Here is a 12,950-nt window from a genome sequence, read left to right on the forward strand (position 1 = left end):
CCATTTGGGTCGGAGCATTATTATTTCAATACCCCTGCAAGCTTCTCGGGGTAGTGTCTTTACATTGTAGTGAGCCTGATATGCGAGGAGAGGATATCCGCTTCTTCAATTTTGTATACTAGTTGTTGCCCTGCTTTGGTGGCATCACCCGAATGCTCGGTCAAAATCATGCCGTTTACTGAAAGCAGTGTATTTGAAGTATGGCTATAGTAACCTAATTCCATTCGTCTCAGTATGAAGGCTCCGAAACCCTTCCTGCAAGACAGCCTATAATATGACTTCAGGCTCTAATGACGCCAGAGGTAGAGGACCTGATCCATACCAAGTTTCCAAATCCAGGAGAAGTGGCAAGTCAACGCTTTACAACCGTATTATGCTTTTAGTTTATAGCAAGACACTCCAACTCTGTTTCTAGGGGGTTGGATACAATCCCGTGATCTGCAACAAAACGAAACTACTTCACTTCATTGACACCTTGGTGAAAGTAAGGCGCCGTCGGAAAAGTAAAGAATGGAGGGTAAACAGACAAAGAGAAGGATGAAGCTGTTCGATTCGCGCATTAAGATGTGAAAGAGTAGGTGTGTTATTGTGAACAAAACTCATGTGAAGAGTAACAAAATAAAGTCGTTATTGCAAGATATAGTGAAAATGTATACAGTTCACAGGAGTGTTGTTTTCGTAGATTTTGGATTATTAGTTCGTAATTATGCTGTTAATGCAGTTCACCGCATTGAATGTGCTTCATAATAATTCCGGGGTATAAAGCTAAAGGTCGAAAATCCAAATCTGGTTGGTTTGTTAGCAGACTGTACGGAAAACTAGTACCGTGAGGAGACCCCAACGACCATGTACCATCGACGGGTCAAGGTGTTTGGGCCAGTCATCAGAAAGTATTAGATCAAACTTACCTCCATCTTAGCAACTTCTAGTCTCTGCCTCCTGGCCTGGTTAGTTGCACTCTGAATCGCCATTTCCAAATCGTCCTCGTCTCCAATAGTTATCATGTCTCCATCAGGCATATCCTCATCCTTGATCTTGATCTTGAAGCGTCGTCTCAATCCAAATTTATCTTTTATTCTGTCCACCAAGTCTTGAAATTCAATCGCCGTGCCAATCATAAGGTATCTGACATCATCGGCATGAACCTTGACACGAATCTTGCGAATCTCAGGTCGACGGGAAGCAGCGCGAGAATCTGATCTCGAGCCTTGGCGCCTGCGATTATTCGACACCATTTCAAACTCAGCTCCGCCAAGAGAGCCATCATAGTCTGATCCGTCGTCTTCTTCAGGATATCGAGGCTGCTGTCTAGAGCGCGTTGAAGGACGGCTGTCTCTCGACATACTTGACTCACCTCCCCTGCCTTGGTACATGTCGTATAGATCAGCCGGGTCAGCTTCGTCCTCTTCCTCGATTGGTCTGGTTGGGCGTCGTTGCATTGGTGGGAGGTCTCTTCTAGAGAAGCCCCGAGACACTGATGATGATGCAGACCGAGTCGCGCGAATTTCTTCGGGGGAAGGAGCTTTCTCGTACTTCCGGCCAATATCTTGCGTCTGAATCGTCAATTTTGCAGGCGTCGGCCTTGAGCCGTTCCGAACACTTCCGCGATTGGGTCGGTCATTTTCAGGAGGAGGGGTGGGTGGAAACACATTTCGGCTCGTTGGGGGTTCTGATTGCTGCCGCCGTGACTGAATACCGGGCTTAACCAAGTTCGTTGCGGCAAAGGAAATATTGTCCGCCGGCCGGTCATCTTTGACTTCGTTCTGACCAGCCTTGGCCATGTCAGGCTCTTGTACAGGAGATGAAAGGGTGCTGGGGACTTACATTCTTGATTTCTGACCCCGTAAATCCAGTAAAGGCATTCGATCGATCTGACGCAGCTACTAGTCTTGCTTTACCTAGATAGTCCTTGGTTTTCAAGTTTCGAACTTTGGCTTCATTTGGTCGGTAGACTACGCCAACTGGGATAGAGAAAACGGTGTATCCCTGCGACACTCGTTGTCAGTACCGTCGCAAACATTTGGCGCGGGTAGTTGGGACTAGTCGTACTTCAGCCTCTTCGCGGATCGCCTCATCTATAACATTGTGGTCCTCTACAACCTTCTCCTTCACCGCATAAGATAGATCCTGCATTCCAGCCTCCCTCTGTTGCAAATAAATGTAGCATAAGCCTCTGTTGAAGAGTACCTCGCAAGAATAAAGCTTAAATAAGAGACCGAGCTGAGCATAGTCGATCATTGTATTGCCCCGCAAGTACAATAGCGTATCGTTGAAATTCGCGAGAGCCTCTTCGAAGTCGCCTAGTAAGAAATTGGACACACCTTGCTGAAAGTAGGCAACAGCGAGATACTGGTCAAGGCGAATAGCACGCTGATAACATTCGACCTGAACAATAAGAGTAGAGTCATGGTTAGTCGTCATCATGATGTCTCTTTTACTCCTCCAACATATACAACAAACAGCTCGATTGCAAATGTGGAAAGGAAGCGTGGAACTCACAGCTTTCTCGTGTTCGCCTAGTGTAGCGTGGATAACACCCATATTAAACAGAATCTTGCTTGTGTCGGCGATCCTGTCGAACTCGCCGAGAGCGTCATCGAACTCATTGTTGTCATAACGAGCCAGGGCCGCCACCCATGTCTCGATTTCCTATTCCAACCCCCCTTGATTAGCACGAAGTCTATGTCGCCTTCCTCGTTGATCGTACTTACCAGCTTCAAGGACATGATGGATTATTTCGACTCAGAGACGCGCCAGCGGTCAATGAGGTTGATTCTGCGGAGACTGTGAAACCAAGATATCTTGCCTCTATGCGCCAGACAGCTTCCCTCGGAAGTGAGATCAAAGAGGCGGGTGGCTAGTGTCGTCAAATTCCAGGTATATCGGACCAAAGCTTTGCGCTTGAAAGATATTGACGAAAGGTAGCGGCTTTTACAGGACAATGGGTTCTTGATTGTGTCTCGGTTGAACGAGTATGCCCACCAATTCGTCCGTCCTTCCAAATTATCAATGGATTTCGCAAGCTGGGGTGTTGGTACAAAAATATGGGGAAGTTGGCGTGCTGTGCTGTAGAACCCAAGATAATGGTTAGGAAGAGCCCGCCTGCGGTGCCAACGAACCCTAGGAGTGTGACGGTGACAGTAAGGCTGCGAAGCAAGCCAAGTATTTGTCGACACAGACTTGGTTTCTTGGCCACTCGCCAAGAATGAATCCTGGAATTAGGCGACCCGCATCTGGCGCGAAAATTGACAATGTGACAAGACAGCCAGGAAGGCTATTGACAACGGGGTTGCGGGCAACAGATGGTAGCTGGCAGGAAAGTTAGACGACTCGTCGTTGCCCTTCGAGAAAAGGCGCCTCCAGGGCGACGCAAGTAGTGACACTGAGGATTGTGGTCGAGGGTTCGTGGCCGGCGGCCGGCGGCCAGTTTTGGGACGTGACTGGGACAAATTGGCGCCCTGCCTGCCGTGGAGATGGAAACTGGCTGATGAGCTGGATGAAGTATCCTATAAGCTGGTTTGCTTGAAGCCTGGTGGTGTTGTCAAGGACTTCATGGGTTTTGGGAGGCGCCCTTTGGCCTTTGGTTCAAGGAAGAGTTGATAGCTGGCGACTTATCGTCTGTCGGCTGGCGACTGGTGGCTGGTGGAAATTAAAGACGAGGCAGGATTCGGGCAGAAGCTGGACAGGACGGAAAAGACTGGACAACGCTTCCCAGGCAGATTGCGTAGATGCGTTCTGGGGCTGGCGAGCGGCGGCAGCCACGATGAGAAGATTATTCGTACGTTAGTTATGGGTCTGAGCGACTAATACTTGGGTCACAATGGGCTGCGGCATGGGAAAGGCGGGAATGATAAAGGACCGAGCAACATCGAATGGATTGTGCGAGACGGTGTGGCCCAGGATGCAGGTTGGCAGGTTGGCAAGGTCGAACCGCCAAGCCGGTGGTGTTGGACTCATGGGGACTAGTGGGATGATGATTCATGGTGAATGGATGGACTCATGGCCAAGGAGCAGTTGGCGGCACACGGTATGGGGAAGGGAGACGGTTGAACCCAGGTACTTGATGCATACACGTTAGTGCAACGGCGGAGTACTTGGGCACAGTACTGTACGCGCCTACGCGGGCGAGGTACCTCCAGATACTTTGGGCGGGCGACAGGACCAAACCGCAGACTGAGAAACCCACGGGCACCACGCAACCACACACGATGCACGATGCCACAATGCATTACGCCGTAACCGCCAGCAGCACCTGGGCGCTCGAGCTCGTGTCAACTGGTGTCTGGCGTCTCGTGGCGGCGCCGCCATCCCTGAAGTCCAGTGCTTCCAGTTGTCTTCAACCAGGCCCACCGGGTCCATTCGGGACCCAGTCAGCCAGGGGTTGGGGCTTGCGAGGGGGTGACGACGTCTGAAGGAGGAAGTGAGGGAAGTCTTTCCTCTTCTTCCATGTCTTCATTTTTTGAACCGGGGGGTGCCGGGGTCAAGGGGGCTACTCGCTAAAACCAGGTACGTACCGACCAGACACATGCCTGGCACTTCGATGTTCCTTATGTCAACTGTTGCTTAACTGCCAGTTCCCAAGTGTTATGGAGCCAAATGTCCAGGTTCGAATGCTACTTGACGGCATCTGGGCCAACTGGATTCTGAGTCTGCATGCCATCGATCTGCCCTGGCCATCCATCCTTTACGCGCATCAATCAGTGCGTAATCAAGAGCCACCACCAGACTCTTGACAAGCCAATGTGTACGGAGAGCGCACAATGCATTCTCCAGGCCCGAGATGTATGATCGCCGGGTCTGTGTTCCTAGTCGGTTGCGATGCCCCGTCGGCAGCATGACGAGTGTTTTTAAGTAGTCTCGACGTACACGGCACCACGGCTCCGGTGCCACGTCGAGCCCTCACCAGCTTGATACCGTGTCACCGGCGTCGCGTCGAGATGTGTCGTGGAGTCGAGGGACGACGATCCTGTGCTCGTTGGCAAATATGTGAGCACTACGACCATCAATGAGGCTAAGAGACGCCACCGTTCACACTGATCAAACGAACACGCGGAGTGCCGAGTTTGACACTTTAGCTCCAGGAACCAGAACGAGACTGTATGTAAGTTACTACGTACTTACGTAGACCATCGACTCGTCACTTGAGCATATCACCACAGAGGGTCGCCATTAGTCTCGAAATTCTTCACGGTTCCACGCAGCATGTTCAGCCCAAGGTGCCTAGCTGGCTTGATCGTCTTTTACGGGTTCCCGATCCTGTGTCAGGACAAGCAACTAAGCACTGCATAAAGGCAAGGCTCGTCCTACGTTGGTACCGCGTCCGTACGACGTATTCGCACTGCGCTTGCTACGTAATATTCTCATGTGCCCTGGGCACCGCAGCGCGCAGCACGCAGGAACATCAAACTTTTGACTGCAGTGTAACCCATCTAATTACAAATTCATCACCTGGCACATCCATGTCCTGCCTCCTGCCTGTGCGTCAAATCCTTCCCGAACTTTCGGGGCGGCTTTAAATCTCAAGGTGCTGGGTTTATTAGTGTTTATTGAAACTTTGTCAGATTTCTTGCATGGAATGCCAGCCTACGTACGGAGTGCATATACATGCAATGGTGACAGAAAATATTCACAGGCTCTACAGGTTATTGTATGTATAGACTTTGGCGCTCAGGCAGTAATATAAACTCTCCTGTTCATCGTCGTCAGCTGTCTCCATATCACGGGTTCCATATTGGCCATTTGTAAACTAAATTTTCACCATACCCGATTGCTGGATGGAACACGTGCGATACACTTTCCCTCACATTGCTTTCGTATCAAGATCTAAGGCACCTTTTAGTTTTCCTCTTTCGTCAAATTTTTTTTCCTCCGGCTTCCTTGCCTCTATCCCCTCCAAGACATCATTCTTCACCAGAGACGGGCCGCGAGGTGCGGTTGAGTGGCGTTGGGCACTGGCCAGGTGCCAGGCCTTGGCGTCAAGCTAGTATGGAGCACTATCGGCATGATGCTGCAGGGCCCTTGCGAGGCGCTGTCATTGGTGCAAATCCAGCCTCGCCTGCATCAATTCATCAATCGATCCCCTCCAGGCCGCCCGCCACGGCGCGTACCGTTGGCCTCCTCTGTCTGCCACCCAATTGCCCAAGTACATAGGGAGTACAGAGCTACCAAACCGTATAAGTCTGGCGTCTGCTGTCTGTCGATGCAATGCTTGTCGCATGGTGACTCTGCCGCCTTTAGAAACGCCCAGATTTCTTGCATGTGTTTCCACCCGGCCTCTACCGACGGCTAGTCTAATATTTTGCCTGGTTCTGGGCCTTCACCATGGAGCTATCATTGGCAGGTCATTGGATTTTTCGAGACCAACTGTGCAGAATTTGCAGGGGCGGCCAGGCCTCATGTAAGATGACGTTTTCGAACCCAAGTCCACCGTGTGTTAGCGGGGTTCCCAAGTGTTGACTGAAGCGTTTGTCCAGTGGGATTAAGTGACTAAGCGCCGCCATAGAAGTAATGTTGTGTCTAGTACTACGTACTAATCTAGTACGTACCTAGGTAGTCTTTTCAATTCCAATCCTCGCGCTTCCCCTGACCTGGCCTGGCCGCTTCCCATCCATGTCTGTTCCAACAATAGAATCGTCTAGCACATGTGCATGTCAATATTATGCCGGCGGTCTGTGTCAACCCGCCAAGATACGTGACCGACATGCATCATCACCTCGCATCATGAATCCATTCGACTGTGATGAGAGACGTGTCCATAAACCAAGCCTTTTGGTTGATGCAAGCTAGCTCCAACGTCACAAATAAATATCACAAATGTGCATCCGCGTCATCCAAAAAGATCGCTGTACGTAGGTACCTAGGTAGTTATTGCCAAGCACTAACCGATATTGATAATGACTTGGTCTATTATGTGCCAGCTACATACATATGTAAGAAACCCCTTCCCCCCATGGATGATGGCCCCCTCCCACCTTCCCTCTCTCTCCTCGTGCTTGCCTTTCGGCCATGGTACAGGGTACATATGTATGGCTATCTGGATGGCAACCCTACGTTCATCACACCGCATGGAACCGTGAATAAACATTGTCAACTGATGCATGATGACAAGACGAAACAGAAGTCGGTGCAAGTGGGCGTACTCAACCCTGCGACTGGGGCACCTCTGACATTCTCAAATCCTGACGACCAGGAAATTTCGTGCTTCTTCTGCTTCTCTTACAGCCACTTGATCTGATAATGCACTCGAAAGCAATGCGTGACCAAAAATCATGCGATTGTGGTGCCACCGCACACAAAGGTGGTCCAACACCATATGTACATACCTACCTAAAGTAACTTAGAATATATTAAACTTCCTAGGACAGGGGAATCAATATGGGGGTTGCATGGACCGCCACGCCCAACCAAACTAAGCTAATATGTTAATTTTGTATGCCGCCTAAGGGACTAGTATATGTTTGCTTTCAGTTTTATTGAACTCTGTAGTTTATTTTATTATTTCTTCTTATTCTTAAAAGTCCCCTGCTCTCAGATGACCCGCCAAGCATCACTATCAAAACTAACCGCAGACAGTTGGCCCAAGACCGCCCAATGCTCGCCATTCTCCCGTTGTCATTATCATGGGAGATCAATGCTCCCGCAATCACAATACATACGGCGTGTCATCGACAGGCACAGTCCCTTGACAAGTCGCAAGTGTGCTTTTCTGGCAGCCAATCAATCAACTTGGTTATTTCCAACTTCATCGCATATTTACCTTGTATATCATGCGGCTCAGTGCCAACTGGAATGAACGTTATGCGGTCAACCCCTAGGCTACTATGCCACAAGTGTAAATGAAGGAGTGACTACGTTTGCAACAGCAGGGGCTGTGTGCATGCTGCGCCTTGAACATTTAGCATCATCATCACGATACCTCGATTCCTCACCCATCAATTCGAAACCGTAGCATGATCCATATGTGATGTATGTCTCATCTACAACAGCACATTGTGCTTACCAGGTGTTATGTTTGTATGATGCTTGCACGATCATTCGAATTAATTAAAAAAAAATTCATTCAAAAAACTTACTCATCTACAGCATGCCCTTTCGGACTTCGTCCCTCCTCTCCTCCCACAGTGTCTTTCCAGTACATGAGCATACCGTCTTATCGTTGTCCCATACACCTGCACTCCGAGCAATAACTCCGACCACGGTGTTGTCGTCATTTTCGAGAGGCCCAGCTGCCTCATTTTGTCGTGTTAGAACCATGGCATGGCCAATCACCTCCCAAATCCGAAAAGGATGGTCAACAAAGGCAGAGCCTCGCCCATCTTGACCAACATTAATCTCGCCCAAGACACCATTACGTTCGGACTGATCTCCAGACCAGACAGGTCCTGTCGACTTGGCCCCATCTTTGAGATCCCCATATTGGCGTATTGTGGCACGATACGTGCCTGGCGCGAGTCCTCGGACAGTCAGGTCTACAAGAGTTCTCCCAGAACTGACCTGAACCATCCTCGCCAATCCTCTCACTTCTCGGTCTCCATTGTCGTCCTCCCTTTGCAATTTCCCTGTAAAACTTTCAAGAATGCTAACAGCGGCGCCTGGTTTCGACCAATGTCAACACGAGGAATCTCCTGGCCAGAAACCCACAAGGGGTTCAGATGAATTCAGAATCGGAAGCCACGGAATTGGCATGGCCGAGAGGGGTGATAAGAAGATCAGGTTTCAAATACGTACTGTCAGATGCGCCGGATCCACGGAGGATTGCATCTCTCCCTGTTGCCTGAATGGCTTCAACGATGGCTGACGGTGCGGCTAGGTTTTGTGGCGAATGTCAGTTGAGATAAACTCGACTCGACGCGCTAACGAAAACAGACTAACCGAAGCCTTCGACGGATATTAACTGATCCTCCAAGCTTCCCTCGACTTTGCTCACTCCTCCGAGTTTGTAAATTGAGTCTGAAACTGTCTTGACACAGCCATTACAAGACAATGGCACCGCGAATACGGTCTGTTGTGCCACATGTTTCATCAGCATTCAAGCGTCTCACAAGTGGGCTCTGGGTGTTTTGATGCAACGTGATAAAGAAGAAGCAAACGCGGGGCGGGGTTGAGAAAAACGAAGGAAAAGAAACGAGAGAGAGAGAGAGTTGGACAAGGACGACAAAATGGCGAGTCCTCCGTGTATCTTCGTGATGCAGTAGCGCAACATGGAGAGTGGCAACCACATGATGGCAGAGCCTCATACCTGGAATGAGTGGTCAACGGTCATTTTGCCTGTGCCAGCAGCTTTGGCCTGTATTAGCGCTGCTGTACCAAAATGCGCGAGACATTAGAGAAGATCAAACCTTGAGATCTGGTTTTATTTGAAGAGTAATAGCGGTAAAATGAATACCCTGCCAGCAGGCCAAGAGAGGCAGATAGTACAACACGAGTTGCTGTGCCTGGTATTACGGGCATTTCAAATCGATTCCAGCACCACCGTCGACTACGGGGTACTTGACTTGCTTTGAAATCCACTTGCTTCAGAGAATTGATTTGTCAGGTCCCCAGCGCACCGCCGCGGCCGAGGCCCGGCAGGAGTGACAATTGACCCTGTCAGGTGACCTCCAACCACGCTGAGTAAGCTCCGGATTAAGCCATCAAACTTTCACCTCAAGCTTGCACATGTGGCCCAGAAAAGGCACGAGAGCTTCATCAGGGCGTTTCCAGCACCATTGAGTGTTTTTTGAAAAGCGCAGCTGTTCTCGCGGCCTCTCTTTTTACGAGAGCCTGCATGCCCTTCTAATTCAAAATGTCTCAGACCCTTGGACTGGTAAGTTTTGCGCTCTTGGCCAGCAATTCTGTTGAAGCCGTCGTTGGCAGCCGCCTCCTAACCAAACTCGCACTTTGTCAGACTCGCCTCGCCTATTCACGGGTATGGCATCAAATATCCGCCTCCAAACCTCACCAGACCCTCACAACCCAGCCAGACGTCACGCCGCCGTCTCTGGGACGGTTAGCATCTCGAATAGCCGTACTTCTGATGGGCAAGCACAAGCCGATCTGGAACCCTTCGACAGACTGCGGAGACTATGTCGTCGTGACGAATTGCGCGGCGCTGCACACAACCGGCCGAAAGATGTGGCGAAAGTCATACTACAGACACACTACGCGACCCGGAAGTCTGAAGGAGCTCACGATGGATGCACTCATGGAGAAGCATGGAGGCGGCGAGGTTTTGCGAAAGGCCGTACGGGGCATGCTGCCCAAAAACAGACTGCGGGACAAGCGGCTTGCGCGATTGAAGGCTTTTGAGGGCGATGCGCATCCGTACAAGGATAATTTGGTGCGGTTCGGTGGTGTTGTAGTTGGCAGCGAAGGTTGGCAGAAGGCAGTGGAGAAGATTAGAGAGTCCGACAAGAAGCGGTTATGAGCAAGTACATATTCGGGCTCCAAATGTCAGATGATTGGCCCGAGCTCATGTTTTTTTTTGTAACACTTGTATTATACGGAAGATGTCTGACGAGCTGCCGGGCATGAATATAATGGCGAAATCCTCGGTTATCTCTTTTTGGGGAGGTCCATGCTTACTGGCGGTCATGAATGTACATGCCTTGCACAAACCTCGCAAGTGAAAACTAACACATACGATTCATCCTATGCCGAGTCCGTGAACATGCTGGGACAACGAAGGAACTCGAGCAAAGCAAACGCCTTCTCATGAAGAAAGAATAAGACGGCAACTTGTATTAAGCAGGACTTGACTCGATGTTGTGTATGTTTGTATGCGTATAGAATTTGCTACAGACCAGTACAGATTGCCAAAGGCACTGTGACAATGCATTCATAGGTATCATGATATCATCATCCCTTGCGCGGCGCGGTTCAGCACTCCAACTCGGTGCTATTGTCATTTCACATCTTGCACAGCTCTGCCTGCGATTTAAGATCGAGAAACCTCACACTTGATGAGACCATTGGGGCAGGTCTGGGGAACGTAAACCTCGGCGTCCTTGCCCGTGTTTTTTAGACCATCGTGCCAGCTCAGATCTGTCAAAGAGAGAGAGGGAGAGAGAGGTCAGTGAGTATTCCAAGCGTCATGGTGTTTTAGTCTGGGAAACGAAAAAAAAAAGGAATAATACGTACCAAGTTCAAAGTTGTGCTTGTTGGGCAGCGAGTACGCAACCGTTTCAGTTTCCGGTACTGCATCCAAGATCTGCTCACACATCTTGTACATTGTGTTCTGGACACTGGCGCTGTTGTCCTCGGCAAAGAGCTTGAGGGTAATATTTCTAGCAGAGTCCCAAGCCTTGTCAAACTTGGGAGCGCTCTCCTCCACCGCCTTGAGGTCGGCAAACTTTGCCCACTTCCAGCTGGCGTCGACATCGGTGGACAGAATACGGTCCCAGGTCTCGGGCAGAGTGGTGTACTCGTCACGGATGAAGCCGTGGAAGGCAGAACCCGTGCTCTTGAGGACGGTGAGGCCTACAATGGAGCTGGTGATGCTGATGCCATCCTTGCGGCTCACACGGACCTCGACGTTGCGAGTCTCGCCGGCATCCTTGATGAAGCTGTGCGGGTGTGGCTTTCCATCAACGTCCATACGTATCCATCGGTGAGTGACGACCTTGACATTGGCAACGTGGATATGGCTGTACTTTTGAATGAAGTGGTTGCCCAGGATGGAAGCGTACAGCTCCGGAGGGTTGACGGGATGCTGCTTGGCAATGATGAAAGTGGTGTTCTTGATGGAGTCGGTTGCGACTACGACGCTGTTATCAGCTTCGGTGTAGGAAGTATCAATGTCGCCCTCAAGCAGACAGCAGACGGTCATCTCGGTGACGGTCTGAACCCCAGTGGTCTGGTCGCGGGTGACCTTGAGGACGCGGACATTGTCCTTTCCATAACGGGCGGCAGAGACGTAAGGCATCTTGGACTTGTTTCTGACAGGCAAGAGGGTTTCGTGTCCCATGGCACTTGACTTGAATGCGGATATCGACGCGGCAGAGGGGGGGGTGAGCAAGCAGGAAGCACTAGGCACAACTCGAGTGATTGACGCAGTCGAGGATTCAGACCAGCAAGCCGAAATTCAACATCAACCTGACGCTGCGGCAAAACCAGGAACTCTAAAGCTTGGAATAAGATTACGTGGTGCCGGAGCCGTCGAGGCCGTGGCGCCTTTATATGCTGGGCTTGACGGGGGGTTCAACAATTGCACGTAGGATGCCGTCGGCCAAATGCGTTAGGGAGGACAAAGGACGACCAGTGTTGGGCGTTGGATTTTTGGCTTTATGGCTGGAAACAAGCACTGGCGGTCTGGTTCCATTCTTCTATTACCAGTTGAGAAGACACCAGACGCAATGGGTTGATGACAGCATGACAGCGAGCCAAATCGAATCATCTGTCGCGGTGGCTGCCGGAACCCGCCGAACCCCAGCGATGCGGGCGATGCGGCGACGCGGGACCCCGGGAGGATCAAAGAAACACTGGAAGCCCTGGCCTGGCCTACCAAGTCACCAACTAATGGGCTGCTCCGATGCAGTACTACGAATCAATTATTTGACGAGTCGGGAATCAGCGAAAATGGAGACGGTGGCGGGGCTTGGTTTGATACGGCCTCTGCAGGCGCTCGCCGCAACCCAGCCGTCTATATCAACTGGCATCGGCCGCGAGTGCAATGAACCAGACATGGACGACTCTCGACGGGACTGTCAAAGCCATGACCCGCCAACATGGACGGCGTTGTTGTCGTGCGGCCAGCCCTCAGTCGAAAGGGCCCTCTTGGTGGTGGCCAGAGCAGTGAGGAGGAGGACAAAGTACCAGACTTGAGAAAATACCTAAGTACTTAGATTGGCAGGTCATCTCGGGGCACGCAAGCCATCCCTTAGTGGTACCACCAGCGATATTTGAACACAGCCACCTCTTTCCCTTGCTTGCCGATACAATTAACTCGTTCTTGAGAGTAACTACGGAGTAGT

At 50.6% G+C, this 12,950-nt stretch overlaps 4 protein-coding genes across 4 annotated transcripts; 1 reads left to right on the plus strand and 3 right to left on the minus strand.

Moving 5' to 3' along the window:
* Positions 1 to 765: 765 nt before the first annotated feature.
* On the minus strand, positions 766 to 2,726 carry MAA_02495 (NADPH oxidase regulator NoxR; the record flags this gene model as incomplete). Its single annotated transcript, XM_007820493.1, has 6 exons — positions 766 to 786; positions 909 to 1,772; positions 1,825 to 1,986; positions 2,050 to 2,385; positions 2,500 to 2,649; positions 2,712 to 2,726. 6 exons carry the CDS (start codon positions 2,724 to 2,726, stop codon positions 766 to 768), a joined length of 1,548 nt encoding a protein of 515 aa, XP_007818684.1.
* Positions 2,727 to 8,076: 5,350 nt separating this feature from the next.
* Positions 8,077 to 9,262, minus strand: MAA_02494 (copper chaperone for superoxide dismutase; the record flags this gene model as incomplete). Its single annotated transcript, XM_007820492.2, has 4 exons — positions 8,077 to 8,591; positions 8,728 to 8,805; positions 8,872 to 9,001; positions 9,239 to 9,262. 4 exons carry the CDS (start codon positions 9,260 to 9,262, stop codon positions 8,077 to 8,079), a joined length of 747 nt encoding a protein of 248 aa, XP_007818683.2.
* A 522-nt stretch (positions 9,263 to 9,784) lies between these two features.
* On the plus strand, positions 9,785 to 10,405 carry MAA_02493 (ribosomal protein L13; the record flags this gene model as incomplete). Its single annotated transcript, XM_007820491.1, has 1 exon — positions 9,785 to 10,405. One exon carries the CDS (start codon positions 9,785 to 9,787, stop codon positions 10,403 to 10,405), a length of 621 nt encoding a protein of 206 aa, XP_007818682.1.
* Positions 10,406 to 10,915: 510 nt separating this feature from the next.
* On the minus strand, positions 10,916 to 11,902 carry MAA_02492 (Uricase; the record flags this gene model as incomplete). The annotated part of the gene is made up of 2 exons (XM_007820490.1): positions 10,916 to 11,022; positions 11,119 to 11,902. 2 exons carry the CDS (start codon positions 11,900 to 11,902, stop codon positions 10,916 to 10,918), a joined length of 891 nt encoding a protein of 296 aa, XP_007818681.1.
* Between the last annotated feature and the right edge of the window lie 1,048 nt (positions 11,903 to 12,950).

This window comes from Metarhizium robertsii (genome assembly GCF_000187425.2).
Source record: "Metarhizium robertsii ARSEF 23 chromosome Unknown MAA_Scf_1, whole genome shotgun sequence".
Lineage (NCBI taxonomy): Eukaryota > Fungi > Ascomycota > Sordariomycetes > Hypocreales > Clavicipitaceae > Metarhizium > Metarhizium robertsii.